General features: G+C 40.0%; 1 protein-coding gene across 2 annotated transcripts in view; it reads left to right on the forward strand.

Moving 5' to 3' along the window:
* NLK (nemo like kinase) overlaps positions 1–25,969 on the forward strand; it is a 128,661-nt gene that overhangs the window by 60,267 nt on the left and 42,425 nt on the right. For both annotated transcript variants that reach the window (XM_063297175.1, XM_063297168.1), the window contains exon 3: positions 8,374–8,429. In XM_063297175.1, coding sequence (XP_063153245.1) covers positions 8,374–8,429 — 56 coding nt within the window. The remainder of the gene's footprint in view (positions 1–8,373; positions 8,430–25,969) is intronic.

A 25,969-nucleotide genomic window follows, 5' to 3' on the forward strand; every position in this document is an offset into this window, starting at 1 on the left:
AGGTTAGTTTCGAACAAGCTTCAAACCGTAAATACTGAAGGGGTTTTTTTTGCTTAAACTAATAATAGTTGACACTACAATTCTGGGTCTAGAAGCTATGGCAAGGTCAATTAATAAAAAAAGATGTCAGCCTTGATGTCATGAGTAAGGATGGCGAGCAGGGGGCTCCCACCCAGACTGTCAAGCGCATGCGTAGCACTGAGGAACTGTTCAGCCATTCAAAGAGACACAGATCGGGACCGCCTTAACCTTTGGGGTTTATATGGCTGGGTTTTCCCACGCTTCCTCAGTTTGTTAGGATTCTTGTTAAGTACTACTAATAAATATTAGAGACCAAGTCATTGTCTCAGTGTATTTCCTGGTAATCAGGACACTTTATCTCCTAATGTACCTCGTTCCAGGTAGAGGCATATTGTGGCCATTTATGCCGTCATGCCAGATTATAGTTTAGCTTGATGACAAAACATAACCAGTCTTAGAGAAGGGGAAAAAATAGCAATGTAACTAAGAAAAGCTAAAAAAAGGACTGATGTAATGTAGTACAGGCATCCTTCAAGCATCTAAATAGGAACACATTAGGAATCAAGCAAAGCCAGTACTTCAAGTAGTCCTGTATGAATATTCCCCAGGACCCATGGATGAAACTCAAGTTACTCATTCCAGAATCCCCCGGCAGAAAACTGTCATATCTTATAACCTAGTGCCTTTTTTCCTTTTCTTTTTCCTTTCCTTTCCTTTCCTTTCCTTTCCTTTCCTTTCCTTTCCTTTCCTTTCGCAAAACGTTTGCAAGAATCTAAAAGTATGATCCTTTGCAAGTATTTCATTTAAAAGCTTGCATAGGATTAAGTCTTCTTAAGGTGAGTAGTAAAGTGTTGATAGACCCCTAGTACAACGTTTCAGATTGTGAGCACTGGGGCAGGAAGGCTAGTTCAGGTCTGACTTAAGCTATAAACTCAAAAGGCACCTGAGGGAAACTGTTATCTTGCAGCTTCAGCATTACAAAGACAGTAATTCTAGATCTATCTTAATTTTATGAGGACTAAGAATCTATGTGAACTTTTACATATTTCTTATTAATGGCAATATTTTCTGTAAAAATCCAAGAAAAGAATAATTCCAAGTATAATGTGTTTTACTTTGTTTCTTTAAAGCCAGCCTATTCAAATTGTTGTTCATTGAAATTTACAGCAGAATTAAGACAGTAGTGCCATGCGGTGTACTATTTAAAAAATTGGCACAACTCATTTTACTTCAGTGCTGTTAATTTACAGCACTGTTAATTTTGGCTCCAGAAACCTGATGTGCTGGTATGTTAATGGTTCTGGAGAATGTATGATGAAATGCTGATGAAAACAACTTTTAATGGTAACTATGCAAGCATTGTAGTGGAGAATGAAAGGGTAGCTTAAATGTGTATTTGTATTCACAACCTCACATCGCTGTCTCGGATTTGTGCTAGTCTGAAACTGATCAGATTCTACACATTGCAGATCCAGGTCAGTTTTGATGTTTTCTTTGCCTGAGGATGATTCTTTGAAGTTGGTCTCTGAGTAAAGCAGTGAAAAGAAAACAGGATGCTAGAGGTTATTTGTCCTTAACATTTAACAGAAATACAATTTTTATTATGGTTCTAAAGTTGCTACTTTAAACTTTGGCTTACTAGGATGCAAAAACATTACAACTGTATATTAAATGAACCTTTTTAGCAGCACAAATGTTTTTCCTGAATTTTAAACAAACGAGGGCCATGTATGGATTACACTTCTTTTCCCTCATACAGAGAACTTGTTTGCATAAAAACCCAGTTCATTCTCTTTGGGACAACCAGGACCATATAGATTAAATGCTAATGCAGCTGCTACCCAGGCTCCCTAAAGAGAGCATTTGACAATTCTGGAATAATATTGTTCCCTCCTTTAACCAGCCTGTTGTCCCAGTGTTATTTGTGATTTGGTATAACTAAGCTGGAGTGATATAGCTGCACTTAGAGTGTTGTACCGTAACCCTTCTTCCATGTCACCACTTGACCATGGAACTCATTGAATTACTTTTCTCAGCCCAACCTATCTCACAAGAATATTGTGAAAGTTAAGTTTGATATGACCCATGTATGTCACCCTGAGCATATTAAAGGAAAGAATATAAAGTCATAAATCACAACCCTGGTAAAATGAGGGAAATTGCTCCAGTGAATAACATGGTGGCTGGAACAAGGCATTTGTTCCAGTCTTGGTTCATTGCCTGTACAACAGCCTTTCTCAAGTTTTTGACCCTGAAGGAACCCTTGAAATATTTTTCAGGCCTCAGGGAACCCATGCATATTCAGGCTCAAGAATAGGCCAGAAGTCACAAAATTATTATATTTGTTTCATGTGTAGGCCTGTGTATATGCATTAACAGTGTTCTTAAACTGAAAATAAATTACTTCTTTAATGTAAAGTTGCCCAAATTTGAAATAATTTTTTAAATAAATTGTGATTTCCCAGGGAACCCTTAGTGACCTTTCATGGAACCCTAGGGTGCTGCGGAACCCTGGCTGAGAAACCCTGCTGTACAGGTTTACACAACTTGGCTTTTGTGGTTTTAAGCTGGGCAATGAATATGTGTTTTCTATTCTGTTAAATAAATGTTTCTCATTAGTTCCAAAGATATTAGTTTCCTAAAAGAATGGAATAGAAATCAAAATGGCTTTTTGCTAGTCATGTATATCCAAAGGGGTACTCCAATGCCAATGTCATGCGCTGCCTGCCTCTGAATAATGCACAGACACTGGTTCGATGGATCAGGCTCTGGTTTATTCACAGCGCAGTTACAGCGTCGGAAGAAAAAAGCTGAGAGTGACAGGAGCGCGCCGGTGCGGGGTTTAAATACCCCGCGCCGGTCAGCGCCCCCTCACTCGCGGTCACGTCACCCCCCTTTGTCCAATACGTTGCCCTGCCGGTGGGTGAGGGGTTGTGAGGCCCCGCTGGCGTTCCGGGATCGCCCATCATCGGGTTTTCTATTCATCCGGTGATTGCTGTCAGCTGGGCGATCTCCGTTGTATTGGCGCTGATGGCTTGGGTGTGCTCCGTGATCCGTTTAGTTATTGTTTGTTGGCCGTTAGTCGTTGTGAGTTGATGGCTACTTATCTTGAGCCCCTTCTCCTATTTCCTTGCTATTGTCATGTGTGCCATTGCGCTGATGACTTCAGCTCAACGGCACTCATGACAGCCAAGAACAATAAACTTAATACAGTATAGGAATCAACAAGCTTTACTGGAATAGCTACTGTGTTCGGTTGCAAAAGAAGGAAGTTTTCCAGTGTACACAAAATGTCAGGTCAGTTGATACGAAAGTATGTTTTATCTCAGACTTAATTGTACAGGAATATGGTGACCTCAGTTTTGTTACTAAGGCATGGTTGAACAAAGAAGAAGGAATTGAGCAGTTGGTGCAGCACCACACACAGCTCAAGAGGCAAGGAGGAGGATTAACTTGGTCTATAGGGAATCTTTTCCTCCTGGACAAGTTCTGTTCAGCATTCAGTTATCTTTCAATATCTGTACTTGCTGTTGACTTTTCAAGATAGGATTTGAGTTAATCTGGAACACCGCCTGCCTCTCTATCAGTTCGGCTAAATTGAATCAGAAATTTAAGAAACAAGCAAACTAAGAAATGTGATAGGATCAAGATGCTTGTATCATATGCCATTATTGGCACAATGAGAAATCATCATGTTCTTCTGAACTGGGAAGATTAAGGGGATTTCATAAGAAATCCCAAGGTAATTCAATAATATGTTATATAGCTATTTTGTGACAAAGATCACTGAAATATCCTAATATTTTTTTTAAAAACCCAACCAAACCATGATATATGCTAAATAAGGAAAAATATTTCTTTGTAAAATAAAACTAAAATACAGATAGTGATTTTACTTGATTGGACTTTGGCAAGGTTAGTGAATATTTAAGTGCAATACCTGCAATCCTGGGTTGGCCAGCTTTAGACTCAAGAGTAGTTATTGGGAAAGCTGCTTATAATAGTCAAGTTTTGTCTATGAATGGTTGCCAAGTGACTAACCCTAAATGAGCAATTCTGTCCAACATACCCCCCCCACAAAGATAGCATTTTAATACTGAAATAATGATAACAGAGGCCAATATAACCCAGAATTCATCAACCCACTCTGTAGTTATGCTTTATCTAATTTTTCCCTTTCTCTGTGAATATCATCTAGACCTCATGCCAGGGGATAGCTTATCTCTTTTTAAAAAATATTCAGTCATATGTTGGTCAGTACTTACATTACATCTGTCATCTGATACAGACACTGCAGATATAGAATCTGTGCTCTGTTCTGGCAGATGCAAACATATAAAGGCAGATGTTACAACTATCAGTAAGGAAGTCTACAGTAAATAGACATAGCTTGTTGTGCTAGCAACACTGTCAGAACCAACTATAAACTCCAGCTGGGAAAAACCAGGTGGATGCAGGTAAAGCAATCCAACAAAACAAATCAACCCTATACAAATGGAAATATAAAATATCCTAATATTGCATTGATTAAAGGACTAAGACATTGTGCCTTGAGAAATTAAACATGATATGTACTGCAGACACTGGGATCAAAACACACTATTTCTGCTAAATCAAGAGAACCTTTTTCTTTGCTGCATAAGTTCTCCTAGTAAGGATTTCCTCCACTTTGTAGAGAGAGGTTAGGGCAGAACCATACATGCTTATCTCTGTGTAGGTAATAAGTGGAGTATTGCAATGTACTTCGTGGAGTGAGTGCAGAAAAGGCAACCTGGTACTCTTCATGTGTTTCAGACTACCGTTTCCTTAACCATTCCTCCAGGATTATAACATAAAGGTTTATTTAAACCTCACCAGCAAACTCATTCTTCTGTGAATTCCCTAGTAAAAATTCATTACAATAGCTTACCAGCAATCAAGCTGAATCTCCTGATTAGGAAGTTCTTATTCCTTCTACCAAGTTCAGCCATAGGAAAAAAAAAATTTAAAGGTATTTTGGATCTTTCTGCCCTAAATCTAGAAATACAGAATTTTTTTTAAAAAAAAAAAACTCTGCCAATTCCAAAACACAAAGTTTCTTTTTTAAACTAATGATGTCAGATCTCTAGATATTGCCACCCAAAGTTGCTTGTTTGTGAGATGGGTGTCTATATAAATTAAACAAACAAACAAACAAAGCAAAATATTATTAGGAAACAGGAATGCCTGAAAAATAAGGGAAGGCATCAATCATGCATCCAGAATTCCAAACATAATCAGTACAGACAACGTATCTGAATTAGTTACTTATTACCTACTTGAATATAATACAGGATTTCAGCACATATTTAGAGATTTTTACAAGGGGGACGGTTGGAAAGACATCATTGTTAGGTACCCTTCCTTCTTGAGCACTATCCTCAGTTTACTGAATGAGGATAACTGAAAGCCTGCTGTTTCAGATGTGTTACTTCGACCAATGAAGCAAAATGCTCCATTTCTCATACCCATAGTCTAACCAGCAATCAGAGATTTATTTAGCAACTGAATCTACCTTCCTGAGGACCTAATGACAAGTTTTGATTAATTTTCACTAGTGCTATAAGAATTTGGGGCAATTGAAATTCAAAAATGAATTCTGTCTGTTCAGTTTTCTCAGCATGGGGTGGGTGTACCAAATGCTTTAGGTGGCACTGTTGTGTCATACCAGAAACTAAGGATTTGTCCCAGTTTACCATTGTCCATGCTGCCTGGGGCTGATAGGGATGCGAAACGTCAGATTGCCCACTCATTGATCGGGCTGTCAGTTCTGGGGCTGTTTTTGTTGACTCATGAGATACAAATATTAATGCCGGCTGTGTTTCCCAGTGTGTCTCTGAGACCAATTTAAAGGGCTGGTTGTAATTTTTAAAGCCTTAAATCATTTTATTTCAAATTACTTTAAGGACCACTGTTACTTGTACTCTTCCTACCTACACTTCTTCAACATAGGAATGTCTCATTTGCTGTCATGGGTAATTAAATGAATAGATCAAAGAGGTGGACTTTTACATTATCATCCTACACCTCTGGAATGAGCTGTTCTGAGTGTTCATCAGAAGCCTTCTCTGAAAGTCAACTGACTGTGTTTTACTTCGCTTTCATTGAGGGACAAAGCTCGGTTCAACTGAGCATTACATTTGAAAAAGATTTTATTGTTGCAGATACTCCCAAGTCCCACTGGAAGTGCTCAGGATGAATAGTTTCAGTGGACTTCTGAACTGTTTTGTGTGCCAGAATATTAGCCCTTGTCATTTCTCATCTTGAAAGCTGGTTGTTGTTGTGGGCATCTTTCAAATTGGAGGGGTACATTTTGTTCATTGATTTCAGGTTGTAGAGCTTCAGTGCATTAAGCGTAATGTAGTTTGACCAGCTAAATACAATTAATAAAGCAACATAGAAATACAATTAATAAAAACTGCATATTGCACAGAATTTGTTTGTTTGTTTGTTTGTTTGTCAAATTTCATCACCGCCCATATCCCTCAAAAGAGGGACCCTGGGCAGTTTACAGTAGAGCGAAAAAGAGATTAAAATACAATAAAAACAAGAATGTTTTAGAAAGGACCTTCCCTCTGGTGCTCAGGAAAGAAAGGGAAGTGTCTCTTCTGAGACCATGCCTGTTCTGACATTTCAGTGATAATCTAAAACAAGTTTCTTTCTTTGGGAATATTGTTTCTCAAATGCAGGTGTATGCCAGTTTAGTGAAGCAAAACATTAGCTTATAGTGGCAGTGTCCATAGTAGATAATGCAATGAGGAACTGAAGGTGATTAAATAATTTTCAGTGATTCCTGCTTGCTTCTATGGTGGCTGGGTTAGTATTCTTTGCTGATCAAAAGTGAATACCACTGAACGTCAGTGCCCTGGGAAAACCTTTGAACTGTATGGAAGAACACATCTGAAATGCGGCTGTGGAGGATCATCTTGGAAATTTAAATGCTTTGGAAAGAGATACTGTGTCAAATGATATTTACAGTTCTGGATTAAAGGATTGTATGCAATTACAGGTAGTCCTCACTTACAGGCCACCCATTCAGCAACTGTTCAAAATTGCGATGGTGCTGAATGAGTGGTACTTAGGACCAGTCCTTGAAGTTCCAGCCATCACACCACCCCTGCGGTCACATGATTGCAATCTGGGTGCTTGGCAACCAGCTCACACTAATGACAGTTGCAGCACCCCATGGTCATGTGATCACCATTTGTGACTTTCCCTGTTGGCTTCCCACAAGCAAAGTCAATGGGGAAGCAGGCAGGGAAGGTCGCAAGTCTCTCCCACCCAGCAGCAGCCACCCCTGGGCCTGAAATCTCTCATGTGTGCTACTGCGGCCACCCGCACAGCCTCCCTGACCCAGCAGCAGCCACCCCCAGGCCTGAAATCACTCCCACGCACTGCTGCAACCACCCATGCACCCTCCCTCGCCCAGCAGCAGCCACAACCGGGGCCCAAAAATGCTTGTGCGCCACTACAGTCACCCATACACCCTCCCTCACCTGGCAGCAGCCACCCCTGGGCCTGAAATCACTCATGCGCACCGCTGCAGCCACCAGCACAGCCTCCTTGACCTGGCAGCAGCCACCCCGGGCCTGAAATGCTTGCGCACACTGCTGCAACCACCCGTGCACCCTCCCCCAGCCCAAGAATGCTCATGTGCCGCTACAGTCACCTGCACACCCTCCCCCGCCTGCTTGCAAGCTGCCTGGGACTTGCAACTTCCTGCCAGCTTCCCCAGTGACTTTGATTGTTGGAAGCTGGCAAGAAGTTGTGAGAAAGTCCTCGCTTAACGACCTGCAATTCTCACTTAACAACGGCAACAGGGATTGCCGGGATTGCTGTCACTAAGTGTTGCGGTCATGTGACATTGCGCTTTACGATCACTTCACTTAGCAATGGAAATTCTGGTCCCAATTACTGTTGTTAATTGAGGACTACCTGTAGTGTTTTTAGTGTTCATTTAAATTAGGTCTCCTGCTCTAGAAGATAAGCATGGAAATATTCACTGCACTAGAATATATTAAGCACTGAAAGATATAAAGATATCTTGTTTGTTTGTTTGTTTATGTTAGATATGAAAGCATAGCCAGTTGTACAGTGGTATTTTTTTGTTAGCATACATAGCTTGACCTTATCATTCCCTTGAATCCACTACGATAAAATGTCAGCGTTGCTCTTTCTGTTGGTGAGTTTCTCTCTCAAGTTTTCAAAGTTTATATCACCCTACCCTCCACCAAAGGCGTAATTGCAAATTGAAGATATTTTGCCTTTGTTTATTCATTTCCCTCTGTAAAACGAGGCTTTAGTAATCAAATCAGCTTTCATCTTATTTCCTAGGTACTCTCTGCTCTCGACATACTCCAGCCACCACACATTGACTACTTTGAAGAAATGTATCCTAAATGTTAAATAAATAATTGCATTTGAGGTAGGTGTAATTAATTCTAGCTTATAAAACTGCCTGCTGATTTTGGACTTTTCGTCTCTGAGCCTCAGCATCTGGAAAGGCGATATGTGGAGGCCAGCTGTTATAGACCATCTAGCAAAACGTTGTTATAAGAATTGGTTGCTGAAGGAAGGAATCGGAGGGGTGTGTAGATATTTATGATTATTGTTACAACAATTGAATACATCAGCCTGCTTCATGGGTGAGGCCTCAGGATTTTTCCCCCAAATTTATCTTTGATCAAGTATAGAAAAATACCCAGAAAATGGCTGCAGATTAGTGCCTTGCACACAAATGCTCATATGGTAGTTTGATGTATATAAATGATGCAGAGAACTGTTAACAAGCATATCTTGAAATGCAATATTTATGTTCTTTGTTACATTTTAATGATCCTGTTGTCCCTCACATAAGGAGGGCTGCAATGTAAAGGTAAATTTCTTTCAATGCCAGAATATGGTATTTATTTTATATTGAATAACACAGAGCATGAAGCTGCTGTAGCCCTAACCCTGGACTTCTTTCCAGTGGAGATTTTGAGGAACACTAAAAAAAAATCCTGTAAAACATTTTGTTTGTAAAAAACTGAAATGTTTTTAAGATTAGGATTCAACCTTGCCAAACATGTAGTATAAAGTTTTTTATTTAAGGCAATCTGCAGCATTAGAAAAGTATTTTTATGTATACTATTCATTTATATAATACTAAAATCCAATATGCATTCCCATGTATTCCTATGTATTCCATCTTCTTTACAGAAAAATCCTGTGGCCTTGCTTCCTTGTAAATTGCTGCTTGCTTGTTTGGGATAACCTTTGATCTAGTTTAGAGATGTGAGAAACAGACATTCTGCATCTGCCCTTTTGTTTATACAAAACAAAAGCTGCAGTCCTATAGTTTAAGACCCATCATGCTCAAATAAATATAGGTAAAATTCTGCAGTAAGGCAGGTACAATTATGAGGCTGTGAGGGTTGCCCTTCAAAAGTCATAAATGTGCCAGATAGAACAATTGAAATGGTCTTTTAATTCAATGCTGCATTTTATGTTGTTAAAGCATAGGAAATGTACTCTTATATATATTTAAACTTTTCCTAAAATTGTTTCTTCATGCCCATAGCTCCAACATCTCCAGAAATGTTACATCCTTCTCTAAATCAATTTACTCTGCAAGAAATAACTACCTTTGATCTAGAAATGTAGATACAGAGATTAGCTTTAGGGGTTTCACGAGTAGCTTACTTCAGTTCTTCAAAATGCTTCTGCTTTAGATTATGGCCAGGATTCATATCAGGTCAGTTGGGTTCTAAACTTTCAAGAAAGGATTTCCCCTTTTCTGGTTTTCCCCAATTTACACTTCCTTCCATTTCTGAGTACTATAGTGAGGATCAAGCAAAAATAGGTTCCACTGCCACAATATCAAAATTGTGTCAAAATATTGATCTGACTTATGTCTCATACCAGTGTGGTATAATGCTTGAGGTGCTGGACTAGGACTGAGGAGAGCCATGTTCATCCTCAGCCATGGAAGCCCCCTGGGGGACTTTGGAACGCTCATTCTCTCTCAGCCCATTGTGCCTCAGGGATGTTGTGTGGAGAAAAATTGGAGGAGAAAGTGTTACATATACTGTCTTGTGCTCTTGGAGAAAAAGTATGATGTAAGTCAATGAAAGAAATGAAATAATAAATATCAATTCTTTTTAAACTGACCACAGGCAATTCACAATCAGATGTAGTTTGGTAAATTGCAGCTATTTGATTCTTAAGTTTTAAAACCAAAGCTTAAAGAGCTGTTGGCATAATATAAATATTATATAATATAAAAGACTTATGGATATCTGGTGTTGAAGACTCTGCACTTTAATTTCATCTTCAGTTCCTCTAGTAGGAAGTGTGTCTGAGGACATAGCCATGTAGCAGGTGGCCTGCAATTAATGAATTATCATGTGTTGTCATTATACTTAAAGCATTCTTTCTTTCCTAGTGTTCATTGCAAATGTTTTAATGTAGAAATGAGCATTACTAGTTCTTTAGCTTTTCTTCCTTTTTTAAAACCCTTGCATCTTAGTAAATCTAAACTTGCTATTATTTCTTTTTGTGAGTTCTGGATGGAGGGGGAGGCCACCAAACCCAGGACAGTGATTTAAATAAGATTTGTTTTGTTCCTCTTAGGAAGTTTATCAGCTTAAAAATCTAAATGACAACAGTCATCTTATATTCATCCACTTAATCTATTGCTATATTTAGAGCTAATTTAAAATGAGAGACTAGGTTTTTGCTGAGAAAAGGTTTGGAAAGACTTTTTGTCTTATTTGAGGAAAAACTAAGAGTAGGCAAAGAATTTTTAACATGTACTCCTTTCTTTTTTCAGAAACTCTTGGCTGTGATTCATTTTATAGCAAAATAAACGTTTTTAGAAATGTTTGAAACATTAAGAACACGGTCAATGACAAAATGCCTTGTGTCTAGATTGAAAAAAGTCTGTTCGGAGACATTAATATGTAATGGCTAAATATGTTGCTATTTTTGCTCTCTGTCTTTCTAGATTCTGGAGGGAAGTTTTAAAAAGAAGGATGGGGAAAGGAAACTTGTTTATTCTCATTTTAATCTGAACATTATTCACTCTTAAAGAAATATGCACTCTGACTTTTTCTTCTTCCAATTTTGTAATGCATATCTGCACTTGAAAAGATGTATGTAGAAATTCATAGATCAGGAAAATAATGCTCAAAAGGAAAATTGCTTTCCAAAAACGAAAGTAAGAGAAACATACATGCATGTATTCAGAGAAAGGTACAAAAAATACAATTCAAGGTTCACGTGAAGTATAAAAAGCACTCAAAGATGCAGAATGAAATGAACCAAAGTTAAGGCTGAAAAAAATGAAGAACTATTTTTTCTGATGTACTGAGTGTACGGCATGAGCAGTTTATTTTAACATGTAAAAGTGTGTATTTTGTGATTGGAAAAAGCAACTTTTTTATTTAACAGACATTTAATAGACATTTAGAGACACCTCTTCCTTCTGAACAGTCTGTTGAATTGAGGGTCTGCTGTGTATTTCCTTTTTTCTCCTCATGGCTTTGATTTCTTCAGTTCACTGTTTCTTACCCCCTTTCTGCTTATTGCCATTTCCACTGTGGCCACTACAATGGAGTGAGATAGTTATTCATAGGACTCAAGATGATATCCATATGTATAATTTAATTACGATATAATAGTCCACAGAGCCCGAAAACCTCTAGTATAGATAGTTGCTGAGCTATTTTAGTCTCTATCACTGCAATGTAGCTTCCTATGATCCTGTCTTGTCCAAAGAATTGTAGAAAAGGTAATACTAAAGGAAAAAGCAGACACAGAGGCAGGATTTCCCTGTGATATGGACTGTGGAATGTCATGTTTGTTGGATCCAATTGCTTTTCTATGCTGATGCTCTTCCTGTAACTGTAGATTTGCTTCTCAGGGCTGTATAAATAGTGCACAAGCTCCACAGAATGGCTATCCCCACTTAAAATAAATTTCTGCCTAAGGCAAACAAATAAAGCCTGTGCTGTCACAAATGTTTGCCTGTATAAGGACTTTTTTAAAGGAAGGGAAAAGTCAGCCAGATGAAAATAATTTCACAGAGGCGCTGACATTTTTGTGACTTTGTGCTTTTCACATCATTGAACTAGACTGACAGACACAAAAAGCCTCTGCCCATGATATAAAGATGCTTTTTCTGTTATTAACATGTAGTAATCAGTTGAGCTTGAATCTTTGCAAATACAGGTAGTTCTTGTTTAGCAACCACAACTGGGACTGGCAACTTGGTTGTTAAGTGAAGCGTTCACTAAGTGAAACTGACTGCACTTATGATCTTACTTCAGCTTTTCTTTGCTTTACAGACCTGTAAAAGTCATAAATGTGAGGATTACTTGCAAAGTTACTTTTTCATCACCGTTGTAATTATGAATGGTCGCCAAACAAAGCAGTCACTAAACAAGGTCTACCTGTCCATTTAGATAACTGGAAACACCTGTATCCCCATATTTGTGTTGCAAGATTTAATCCAATTAAATCTTATTTGCAAAAGAGATTAAATCCTTCATCTTGAAGCAAGCATGAAATATTGGCCAATTTGACATTTCCATCATTTTTAATAAGAATGCAAAAAACATTATTCATTGGTTGATTTTCTGCCATCAAGTCAGTGTCAGCTCTTAGCAACTACATAGATAGACCTTCTCCTGGATAGTCTCTCTCCACCCTGGTCCTTCAGGTCTCCCAGTGGTGCACCTGTCACCACTGTAATTGAGTCCATCCCATCTTGCTGCTAGTTGTCTTCTTCCTTTTCCTTCCATGTTTCTCAGCATTATGGACTTCTCAAGAGAACTTGTTCTTTGCATAATGTGTCCAAAATATGATAATTTGAGTCTGGTCATTTGTGAATCCAGTAAGATCTCAGAATTGATTTGTGCTATGAAGTGTAATAGACATTGTGTAACATCTGAATGTCTTTTCTAAGACCTTCATGCCTGTCTACTAGATACTAGTCTGCAGCATATTTCTTTACTGCTGTTCCTGTACTGTTGATAGTCAATCATAAAAGACACTGTCTACTACTTAAGTATCTTCATTGTCAGTTCTGGTTGCTCTATCTGTTGTCATTAGTTCCTAAATCTAAATCTTCTTTAGATTTAATCATCATCCCATTTTTTTACTGTGTTCCTTGACTTTATTACTAGAGCATGCAGATCCTTTGCATTTTCAGCTATCCAGATAGTGTCATCAGCAAGCACATAACTTTAAAACCATGGTAACTGTCTTCTAAGTCAGCCCTCCTCAATATATATTCAGTATGTAAGTTGAATAAATAAGGGAAGACTAGAGTCTTGTCTCATTCCTTTGCCAACCTGGAGCCGATTAGTTTCACCAAGACCTGTCAGCCTTCTGTAAGGCCTTAAAGACTTACAGAATGCACTTAGGATAAAAGTATGCAAACTCTAGGAACCGCTGCACATCTTTCTTGTACCAAGGGCACTATCAGTCCTGCAATGCTTGACTTTCATTGGATCCATGGCTAGACCCTGAGTGGAAGTATGGTACCCCAAAAATTCAACCTCCATGAGGTCAAATGTGCACTTCTCCAACTTTATATATAGCTGGTACTCCTGGAGTCATTACAGGACAGTCATACATGGACTGTAGGCTCTTGTGGTGGTGGTGGGTGGGGGGGACTGGGAGTAAATCAAGATGTCATCATGGTAAATAATAACAAACTGTTCCAGGAGGTCCCGGACAATTTAATTCATGAAGTGCTGAAAAACCACAAGAGCATTACAATACTCAAAATGCACACTATCACCACCATCACCCCAATGAGGCAGCATAACAGGATTTGGGAGGGATGCAAAAAAATACTTGAAATTTTTTTGAAATTAAAATTGCATGTGTACAAACATAATTGGATCTTTCAGCATTTTTATAACTCTTGAGATATAAGATGATAAAAAAAGGATTTTATTCCAATAAGTAAATAGATATTGTAAATTGAATTTAATGCACAAATGTATACAAAAGAGATATAGGTAGGAAAATACATCTAAAATATTAGCTTCCCATGTCTGATAAAGATTAGAGAATGATGCCATTATAGTATTTTTTGAAATGTAGTCACTAAAGTTTTCCAGTAGTTTCAGTGCTTTCAGCATTTGGAATAACAGAGTAGTTATTCTGTTCCTCTGAAATCAATCTATAACTCAATTTACTTGAATTTTTAATTCTTTTTAAAAAGTTTATCCTGAGAAAGTAATCTTCATCATCTTGAACTCAGTAGGTTACAATACTATTTTTCATAAAGACCAATCAAAATGTTCCCCAAAGTCTAAGCTTTCATGTTCTCCAGAATTTTAAATCAGGTAAGCTATTTTACGAAGGAGGGATCAGGAAAAGCAAGAATGTAACAAAATTGGGGCAAATGTTTCAGACACAAGTTTTGCTATATAAAATCCATCTCAAAATAGAGGTTGTGGTCTAAAAGAGCACATCCTTAAGTGAGATGGGCAGCTATGTTAAATAAATAGCTAGCTAGCTAGCTAGCAACCTTGGTTAACGTTAGGTGTTATATACATGATACCAATATGCTATTCTGTATGTTTTAGTTGAGTAAGCAACTGGCAAAGTGAATGACTGCAGTGGGGTAGAAAGTGATTCTGTTCCAGTGGGATGCCCATGCAGATGGGCCAGCATAGCAATAGCTGGAAGAAATGGGAGTTGGACAGGGACGGACTGAAGAGGGAGACAATCACAGGCTATGGAACTGGGTTCTTCAAAACTAAGAACTGAAACACCGTTCTTCAACCAATGTTGTTGAACCACAGCTCCTGTAATGCTCAGCCATCAGTGTTGCATTGGCTGGGGATGATAGGAATTGTATTCTAGCCTTGTTAGGAAGGATAGAGTGAATTCTTTTGCTCAGCCAGTGACCATACAGCAAGATGTGAATGAAGATGCTTGAAAACTTGGTGTGGTTGACACGACATTGCCTAGTTAGAAAGAGAATCTTAATCAGCCTGCCTGCTTCTGAAAATACAAGGAAGATGTACTACTGCGAAGCATGGTTTGCATAACATAGCCAGCTGTATGTGCGGCTATTAATATCTGATCCACATGTATTGCTATAAGTTTTTGGTTTTGAAGCTTTGAATTGAAGCACAGCTCCAATTATATTGCCTCTTTTACACATTTCACCTGCCTCAGGAAAACCCTTAATCTAGCAATTTGTCTCGCATGGTTGTGGAAGCTAGTTCTGGATTTTATTTTCATCTCTCCTATTGCTATTGTGTTAATCCATAGGCATGGCCAAGTAATACAAAGTGCTTTTGGGCAGAATTCCAGCTGGCTGCAAATTTATTTATTTATTTAAAAGATTTGTATGGCTACTCATCTTAAACACAACTCTGGGTGACTCACAACAATAAAACCAATAACTATAAAATCATAAACCATAAAACTATAAAAACAAAAGCCCAGCGCCTCAGTCATCCACTTGAGATGCCCCACAACCAGCATCAGATATCCTCATTGTATCACAGCGCCTGGTTAAAGGCCCAGGTCTTGATGGCCTTCTGAAAGGCTTAAAGGGTTGGGGCCTGCCAGATCACTGGGAGGAGGGTGTTCCATAAGGTAGTGGCAGCCATGGAAAAGGCATGCTTCCAAGGTCCCACTAGATGTCAAGATTTCAGGGAAGGGACCTGGAGCATGCCTACCTTACCTGATCTGGTAGGACAGGCAGATACTCTCAGGGAGAGTCGGTCTTGCAAATAACCTGGTCCCCTGCCATGTAGGATTTTAAAGGTGATAAACCAGCATCTTGAATTGCACCCAGAAGGAAACTGGGAGCCAATGTAGCTCACACAACAGAGGTGTAATGTGGGTGAATCTAGGAACATTTGGTACTGGGTGTACCGTTGCATTCTGGACCAGTTGTAGTTTCCAAATGATCTTCAAGGGCAGCCCCATGTAAAGTGCATTGCAGTAATCCAAACAGGAAGTGACTAAGGCATGAGTGACTGTGAGCAAGGCCTCCCGGTCCAGGAAATGGCACAATCGGCACACAAGACAAATCTGTGCAAAGGCTCCCTAGCCATGGCTGCCACCTGCTTGAGCAGGAGTCGTGAGTCCAGGAGGATCCCCAAATTGTGCACTAGCTCAGTCCAGTGTAACCCCATCCAGAGTCCAGGATGACAAATCACCAGACCCTGAGGGGCCAAAAACCCAAAGCCACCCCATCTTGCCAGGGTTGAGTCAAAGCTGGTTTCTCCCCATCCAGATCCTCACAGCCTTCAGGCACTTGGTTAGCACTGCAACCGCATCAGTTGCCTGGCCAGGGGTGGAGATGTATAGCTGGGTATCATCAGCATACTGATGATACCATGCCCCATGCCGTCAGACATCTCAGTGGTTTCATGAAAAGGGGGCCTTGGGCTCGACCTCTCCCCCCCCCCCGCAACACCAACTGAAACCAGTCATGGAGAAAGGAGAACCACTGCAAAACAGGGCCTCCCACTCCCAGCCCCTGAACCCATTCCAGAAGGATACCATGGTCGATGGTATCAAAAGCCACTGAGAGAGCCAGAGAGCCAGGACTATTGCGCTACCCCATCCCGCACCCTCCAAAGGTCACCAGCAAATCCCAGCTTCCTAGTACTTGAGCTGTGAAATGATATATCTTAATTTGTAGCTGACTGTCTAAGTGTCCTGCTACCCTTTTGTAAAACATAGCATTGGTCAGTTCGTCACTCTCTCCTGTTAAGTGATCAGGGCTACCTGAGAGTGTGTGTGTGTTTGTGTGAGAGAGAAAGAGAGAAATACACTCTTAAAACAAAAGTCAGTGCTTCTGTTTGTGCCTGTTGAGAATCCTGAGTTTCCTCCACTGCTGCTTCATGGCTCCGCCACATTTATGAAAGGTCCAAAAGCGAGCTGAGCTTTTGTGATAAGGTGAATGTCTTCATTTTGTCCCTTTTTCTGTCTTGTATCAGCAGAGAGAAAGCCATTTTAAAGGCTTATTGTATTGTTTTAAAACACTCCCTGGCAAGTATTTAATCTTTTCCTTTCTATAAGCCTGTTCTCTTGCAGAGATGTTTTATTTATTTATTTATTGAATTTGTCGCCGCCCATCTCCTCCAAGCGGAGGAACTCTGGGCGGTTTACAATATAAAACAATAAATATATAATAAAACTTCAATATAAAACACACTATAAAACAATAGTTTTATAGTTGATACCGTTGCTGATTTCTGGCAGTATTGCTGGTGAACAGTAGGAGTGCACAAGATTAAAAAAGTGGGGGGAGGGAACATATCAGAAGAAGGCAAACCACTTCCATAACACTTCCAATGAAACTTCATGGATACAATCGTCATCTATTTAGTTGTTAGATTTCTACCTTGTCTTTCCTCTAGGAACTCAAGGCCTCCTCAGTTTTCTTCACAACAGTAACCCTGTCAGAAAGATCAGGCTAGAGAGAATACCCATCCAAGGTCAGGCAGTGAATGTTCGTGACTGAGACTAGACTTCAACCTGGTCCTAGTCCCAAGCCTTAAACTCTGTACCACACTGGCTCTCAATCATCAGGCGTGGAGCTCAATCATTTTCTTTCTTTTCTTTTCTTTTCTTTTTTACATTTAGGAGGGTGAGGCAAGGTCTGCACAAGGTCCCCAAGAAGCAGATTGAGGTCACAATAAAATCTAAATTTAATTTCATTTATTTCCATTTACATTCAACTAAATTGAAATACAATTGATATTATATCAGTCATTGTATCAGAGTCACTTGGTGAGATGGGCAGCGAAGAAATGTGAGAAATAAATAAATGATTATCCTTTAGTCGCATGTATGTTCTCCTTCTGTCATTTAGAAATAGCAATTTGATAGCAACTTTTAGAAATTTCTAAGGGCTGCTCCTAAGGCTTTCAGGGGCTGCATATGGCCATGGGCTTTAGACTAGTTTAAGCTACCAATCCAAGCAAATATTTATCTAGTTTAAGCTAGATATATGGAATATCTAGATATAGAACAGAATATCTAGTTTAAGCTATTTTGATTAAATAGGAGTTTTGCAACCTCTTAATTGGGAGTCAGTTTACACACAACACTATTTTTATTGGCTGTATGCTTACGCTAGGGAAAGGAAAGTGGAGGATAAACTTTGCTCATATACTTCTGAATTAATTTTAAACCTGAGAATCAAGTCAGGAGTGAGGGCTGGGTGTCACTCTAATTGTACATGTGTCTGTAGAAAAGTGTGTTAAATAATTAAAAGTAGCAATATTAATAACATTTTCACACACTCTCATAAAGTCTCAAGGCTATTTATGTGGCCTTGTCACATTTTTGGTACAGTCTCCAACATACTGTTGAACAACTAGTAAGATCCTTAGCCTAGCAAAAGTTGTGCACCTGTTAACAGAAGTCATTTAATTCTCATTGACTTAAAGATGTGAACTGTTTTTTGGAAAAATATTGATATTTGGTGATTCAAGTGATATTTGGTGATTTGATAATTCTGTTTTTATAAACAGAAATCACTTGGATGACTCGTGTTTTATGATGAGCAGAGATATTGTCCCCCTAATGATTCTATGTAGCTTGGCTGATTTCTCAGTCAAGCCACACCAGCATGCTTAAAATTGCCTGAATCTTACGGTTTCTGAGTTTCACATAAATAGCACACGGTTCAGCACTGATATAGTTAAGTCCAGTAATAGGCCAATCACTAGGATAATACCATAATCCTGAGCTTTCCGTCTAGTGAGCAGTGCATTTAAGCTCTTACGTTTATGCAAGTTGTTTATGCACATGTGGCCTTTCTAGAATTGTTTGGTTTTTTTAAGACTGGAATGTTGTGAAGGGATTGAGTTTGAAAACAAGCTCAACCTGAAGCGAGTAATCAAAAACCCAAGCCCAAGTAGTAGTAGTAGTAGTAGTAGTAAATTTTATGTAGTGTGTACTTATATCTAAATGCAGAACAGGCAAAGCAATAAAATATAACACAATTTAAACCAATACCAGCAATAAAACAATATAATGATCAATATAAGACATTTCCAAATTCCAGTACAACCATTACACACACACACACACACACAATAAGAATGGAAAAGGCTTTTTTAGCCCTACAAATATATGGAAAGCTTCATAGATGAGTGTCTTATTTTTATACAGTTGGGTCTCCTTGAGCTGCGATAAAAATATGATAAAATAAATGTAGTGAAACTATTCCTTTATTACAGATATAAGACTAAATATTCTTCAAGTCTAGTTCCACTCCTGGTGACTTTACAGGCATGTCCATGTAATTTTCTTGGGAGTAGTTCAGAAGTGATTTGCCACAGCTTGCTTCTGGGATTTTTTTTTAACCTTCCAATTTTTGTAACACACAGCAGACCCAGTGCATTACAGTTATCTCCCATTCTAGTAATGAACAGGACCAAATCCTGCTTACCTTCTGAGCTGAGGCAGTTTCTCAAGATCCCACCATACAGGACAACTTTCATCTAGTGTCCAACCTCCCTTTTTTAGAGAAAGTGGTGGAGAAGGTGGTTGCACAGCAGCTTCAGCAGGCCCTGGATGAAGCGGATTATCTGGACCCCTTTCAGTCGGGATTCAGGCCTGGGAATGGGACAGAGACAGCATTGGTCGTGCTTTTAGATGATCTCTGGGAGCAGGATAAGGTAGTGCATCTGTCCTTGCTCTTCTTGACCTCTCGGCAGCCTTTAATACCATTGACCATGATATCCTTCTGGATCGGCTCCATGGGCTAGGAGTGGATGGCACAGTTTTGCTCTGGTTCGCTTCCTTTCTGCAGGGCTGGTATCAGTCAGTGTTGACTGGGAGTGAGAGGTCCCTCCTTGACCCCTCTTATGTGGAGTTCCACAGAGTTCAGTACTCTCTCCACTTCTATTTAACATCTACATGAAGATCATTCGTCACCATGAGGTGATGCCATTGGGCCTTCTTGATCTGGGAATTTACCTTTGGTACTGGATTGTGTCGGACTACCCCAGACAGACCCAGTGCGCAACCTGAGGGTCTTCCTAGACTCTCGTTTCCTGCTCGAGGAGCAGGTGGCAGTTGTGGCTAGGAGGGCCTTTGTACAGCTTTGTGTTGTATGCCAGGTGCACCCCATCCTGGAACATGAGGCTCTACTCACTGTCGCTCATGCCCAGGTCACCCCCAGAATGGGTTTCTGTTGTGCATTCTACATGGGGCTGCCCTTGAAGAGCATCTAGAAGCTTCAGTGGGTCCCATTTGCTAAGGAGCTCCATCTGGCAGGACCCAGGAGACATGCCTTTTCTGGTGTAGCCCCTGCCCTCTGGAATATCATTCCCCCTTCCATCAACCCTGGGGATCCCCTGGCAAGCCTGCAAAGGGTAAGTCATGGTTGTCCTCCTGCTATCTTGGGGTTCTTTTATGTTTTTATTCCTTTAAGTTTTTATTTTTTGTTGTTGTTGTTTATATCTGATGTTTTTGTATTATGATATGATTTTAATTGTTGTTCTGCTTGTAAGTCACTCAGAGTCACTTTTTGTGAGATGGGCAGCTATATATATATATTTGTTAAATAATTAAATATGCAGGTAGTCCTTGCTTAATGACAGTAATTGGGACTGGAATTTCCATTGCTAAGTGATGCAATTCATACCCATTCCAAAGAAAGGAGATCAAACAGAAGTGGAAATTATTGAACAATTTCATTAATTTCACATGCTAGCAAAAATTTACTAAAAATAATTCAACAATGTTTGCAGCCTTACATCGACAGAGAACTACCAGAAGTCCAAGCTGGATTCAGAAGAGGACGTGGTACAAGAGATATCATTGCTGAAGTCAGATGGATCTTGGCTGAATGTAAAGAATACCGGAAAGATGTTTACCTCTGTTCCATTGATTACGCAAAGGGGTTTGGCTGTGTGGACCATAACAAGTTATGGTTAATATTACAAAGAATGAGAATTCCAGAGCACTTAAATGTACTCATGCAGAAGATAGAAGGAGAATTGATGCACTCGAATTGTGGTGTTAGCAAAGATTATTGAAAATGCCATGGACTGCCAGAAGAACAAACAAATCAGTTTTAGAGGAAATACAGCCAGACTGTTCCCTACAGACAAAGATAACTAGGCTTAGATTCTCATACTTTGGGCACATTATCAGGAAAGACCAATCACTTGAAAGAGACATCATGTTTGGTAAAGTTGAGGGCCAGTGGAAAAGAGGAAGACCTTCAATGCAATGGATTCATACAATTACTGCAACAATGGATGCAAACATTGGAACAGTCAGGCATATGGCACAAGACCGAACAGCATTTCATTCTGTTATACATAGGGTCGCCATGAGTCATAAACGACTCGACGGCAGCTAACAACAAGAACAAGCGATGCAATCATAAAGCGCAACGTCACGTGACCATGCTGTTTAGCAACAGCACTTACAGTTGCCATTGTTAAATGAATCCTGTGCTGTCGTTAAGCACGACATCATTTGGTCACCGTTTGTGAGTTCCTACCACCTTCCCCATTGACTTTGCTTGTCAGAAGCTGGCAGTGAAAATCGCAAATGGCGATCACATGACCGTGGGGATGCTGCGATGGCCAGAACTTTCAGGACCGGTTGTAAGTACCATTCATTCAGTGCCATTGTAAGTTCAAACAGTTGCTGAATGAGCAGTAGTTAAGTGAGGGCCACCTGTACGAAGTTGAACAAAAATGCAACATAAACCATAGCTGAAGGGCTTTGTAATGCCAGTGTTAGTGTTTCCTGTACTAAAAAGTATAAAGAGGAAGTCTTTAATTTCATGACCATTCTTTGACTTTGCATCTGTTTTCCTGATGCACATTCATTATGTACCAAAATTTAATCAATAAGGACAAACTTCAACAATACTACAACTGAACTGAAACCCAACCCCTGGAATTGTTTGGATTTGGGGAACATTTTGGATTTGACGCAGCTGTGGATCTGCATAAACACATAAAGGTGCCATGAGCAAAACAGGATTTTTATAAATTGGGGCTGCTTATTGGAATAAATGTTTTTCTTCCCTCAAGGAAGAAACTATAGCAGATTTTTCTACACCCTTTTGGTTTGCTGCAAAGGGGATTGCAGAATAATACTCAGACTTGTACTTTTGGTTTGCTTCCTCAGTGTGGCACAGCCCATCGACTTCCGCAGGTCTCTCAGTCAGCACAAATTAAAGCTCTGCTATTGTCCCCTGCTACGTCTGTTCTGAAGTAAATTGGCATTTCGTAGTTCTAATTTTGTGCCGCGACTTGCTAATTATTACTGTCAGTATTTTCTGCCCAGGAGGTGCTGTTTGGTTTGAGGTTGTTATAACCAGAGCAACCTCACCCGCTCTCTGGCCATAATGTGAATTGAAGTTAAATGTTGAAAGAATCCACTGAAACCTGCTTTTTTAATATTGTTTAACTATACCTTTACTGTGGGTAGGATGGAGAGAGAATGCACTACAGATTACCAGCACCAGCCAACCAACCATGTTTGATCTACCCAGATGCCAGCTGCTTTTAAAACACTGCTAGAGCTGTGGAGCGCCAAGGAAAGTCTGCTTCTGCTCCTGTTTCCAGGCCCTTGTTAAATTGTCCAGAGACAATCAAGAGATATTTGCTATTCCAGCTAATAGCACCTCTGAGTCCTTCTGAAACACTTTTTTGTAAAGCACAGCAGACCCAGAGCAGTGCAGGGGCCATTCCAGGACCTTATTTAATTTAAGCTGCTTTAAGTTGGCATGGCAACTAGTTGACATCTGGGAGTTACCTTGTTTGGGGTTGAAGCTGAGGAGGATTTTGGTGGGAGAGCCAAACAAGGAAGTTTCACATGCCACAGTAAAGTACAGAGTACTGTATTTCAGTTACTGTTCTAGAAGTAAATGTGGGCTATATGGAAGTCTTTTATTCTTTCTGACCCACTGAAATGTAGTAAAGTGACTTGGGACTCAGGCAGGCAGGCAGCAGTATAACTCTCTGAAAAAAGAAAATGACCAGGCCAAAATTGGCATTTAGAGATTCTGTACAGTGAATCCAGCCCTTATAGAGGTTGTGTTAAGCTCTGAGGGAAAGGAAACATTGCATCCAAATGCGCATTAACAACTGTTGGCACAGCTTGAAATCAGTTTTAAATGCAACCTGTGCAAACTCCATTAGAATAAATTCACTAAATAGATACACTTCCCATTTCAAACTTCAGCTTGGGTTACTTTTTCATTTCCTTCCCCCTCCCTATCAGGAGCAGCATTTTATCCTCATTGGGTTGACAAAAGAGACATCAAGTTTAAAAAATGAGTTGGATCCGGCTGGGGGCTGCAGAGAAAAAATCCAGAAAAAAATCCTCCGATGCATCCCTATGGGAGAAGCATTTGGCCAAAGACTTGGAATGTTCCCTCCTGGTCATGTGATCCAGAGCACATGCAAAGACACAGATGCACCACAAGGGGAAAGTTCACACACACACACACATACTAATTTCACTGAAGAAAATATAGACCTGTCCTATGGCCATTGTAAAGGGGTTAGAAATAATTTTAGACATCATTCTCTGCATGCTTTCCTTACCTTGTTTAGATTGGATGAAAAATCTATGCAGGTTGCAGTAGAGGTAAGTGAGAAGAGTATTAGGAGAAGTTAGCATCCTTATTGCAAGAAACTGTAGTGAGGATCACGAGAGACCAAAAACTAGGAGAGACTGAAGAAACTTGAGAAAAGAGACAAGATGGCGAGGGGAGAATATGATAACACTTCAAGTACCTGAAAGGGTGTCACACAGAAGGAAGTCTAAACCTATTCTGTAGTGTTCTAGAATACAGAACACAAAATAACAGTAAGTTATAGGAAGGTAGGTTTCAGCTGAGTGTTAGGAAAAGCTTACTAATGAATAAGAGCCTTTCAGTAGAAGCAGTTAGCAAGAAGGTGATGAGTTTTCCTTCACTGGAAGCAGAGATTAGACAACCATCTTTGGGAATGGTTGATTTGGATTCCTGTACTAAATAGGAAATTGGACTCTGGGCCTAAATTGCTGCTCTCAGCTGTGATTTTAAGTTTGAAGTCTGGCTATGCTTCCAAAATAAGCTTTCTAAAAATTTATGACTTTTCTCTCTATCAGGCTTTGCCAGGACACTGGAGAAAATAAGGAGGTCTTATAAAAACATATGGTGGTCTCAGCCAAGCTGAGCATCATGTGTCCAGCTAAATAAGTACAACAAACTCACAACGAGGACATGGAAAGAATAGCTGTCCTCCATTCTTGTTTCCAACAACAACATTAGGAGTTTTTGCCTGTAATCCTGGAGACCACACATTGCTATCACAACTTGGTCGCCACCATTGGCATAGCATTGCTAGCTTTCTACAATAATTCATCAAGTTCAGGTCTTTGGACCATAATGGGAAAAATCCACAAGTAACATGCCTCGGGGGTTTTCATCCAGCTGAGTGTAGAAAGAGGATAAAATGCTGCTCCTGATAGGGGGAAGGAAATGAAAAAGTAACCCAAGCTGAGGTTTGAAATGGAAAGTGTATCTGTAATGGTTGCCTATTCTAAAACACTAAAGATACCTGATTTATTAAAGAATAGTATGCAGGATCACAAAGAAAGCTGAGAATGAAAAAAGTGTGCCAAATGCAAACTAAAAGCCCTCAGTACAAATGAGATCCCTCACCCTGTAGAATCTTCCCAAGCTCACAATCCCAGGTGCTCCTAACGGCTTCTGATGGTCCGCGGGAAAAGTCCTTGAACAGAGCACATAACCCAAACACATTCCATTGAAATGAACATAGATACGGAGCTTGGCACAAGGTTTCACAGCAGCTCCCTCCCAAACAGAAACATGCGTCAGCACCATGGCATGTGAAACGTTACGATGTACAGTGCACATTGAAACTGAACATGATATACTGCCCCCCAAAAGAAAGAAAACACTAAGCGGCAGGCTTCAAAGGGTAAGCCAAGTGAAAACGGTTAACTAAATCAGGAGCATTAACGTGGAGAGCAGGCACCCATTCAGGATGAGGAAAGTGTTTCCAGCAAATCAGATACTGGAGGGTGCCCCGAAGCTTGCAAGAATCAACGACCTCCTTGACTTCAAAGTGCTGTTGGCCGTCAATCATGATCGGAGCAGGAGGAGGAGGTTGGGGATGCCAGCAGGAAGAGTGGTGGAGAGGCTTGAGCAGGCTGCAATGAAAAACAGGGTGCAAGCATTTCAAATTGTGAGGCAGGTCCAACTTAACAGTAACTGGATTAATAAGACCAACAATAGGGAAAGGACCAATGAACTTGGGAGCAAGTTTTTTAGAGAGTTGTGGGGACTTGATGAATTTGGTAGATAGATATACTTGATCCCCAATTTTGAAATCGTGTTGCAAAGAACGACGTTTATTGGCTTGAAACTTGTAAGCAGCCTGGACATCAGCCAAAGCCTGTTGAATCACTGGCCAGGAATCAGCAAGCTTAGCAGCCCAGTCAGAGGCAGAACAGGATAGGGGAGGGGGTTGTGGCAGCTCAGGGATGGGAACAAAGTCGTGACCAGAAACCACACAAAAAGGGGTTTGCCCGGTACGCTGATGGACAGCAGTGTTGTAAGCCACTTCAGCAAAAGGCAGCAAGTCCACCCAATTGTCCTGATGGTAGTTAATGTATGCTCTAAGGAATTGTTCAAGGGCGGAGTTCAAAATCTCAGTAGATCCGTCAGTCTCAGGATGGGACAACGTGGACAGCGCCTGTTTGGTGCCAATCAATTTTAAAAATGATTTCCAAAACTGGGAAGTAAACTGTGTCCCACGCTCGCTGACCAAACGGGAGGGGCTACCGTGGAGACGGTAGATGTGGATGAGAAATAGGCGGGCCAATTGCGGGGCCAATGGGATGGATGCACGTGGAATGAAATGGGCTTGTTTGGAGAAAAAATCTTTTACAACCCAAATGACAGTTT

This window comes from Candoia aspera, chromosome 1, assembly GCF_035149785.1.
Source record: "Candoia aspera isolate rCanAsp1 chromosome 1, rCanAsp1.hap2, whole genome shotgun sequence".
NCBI lineage: Eukaryota > Metazoa > Chordata > Lepidosauria > Squamata > Boidae > Candoia > Candoia aspera.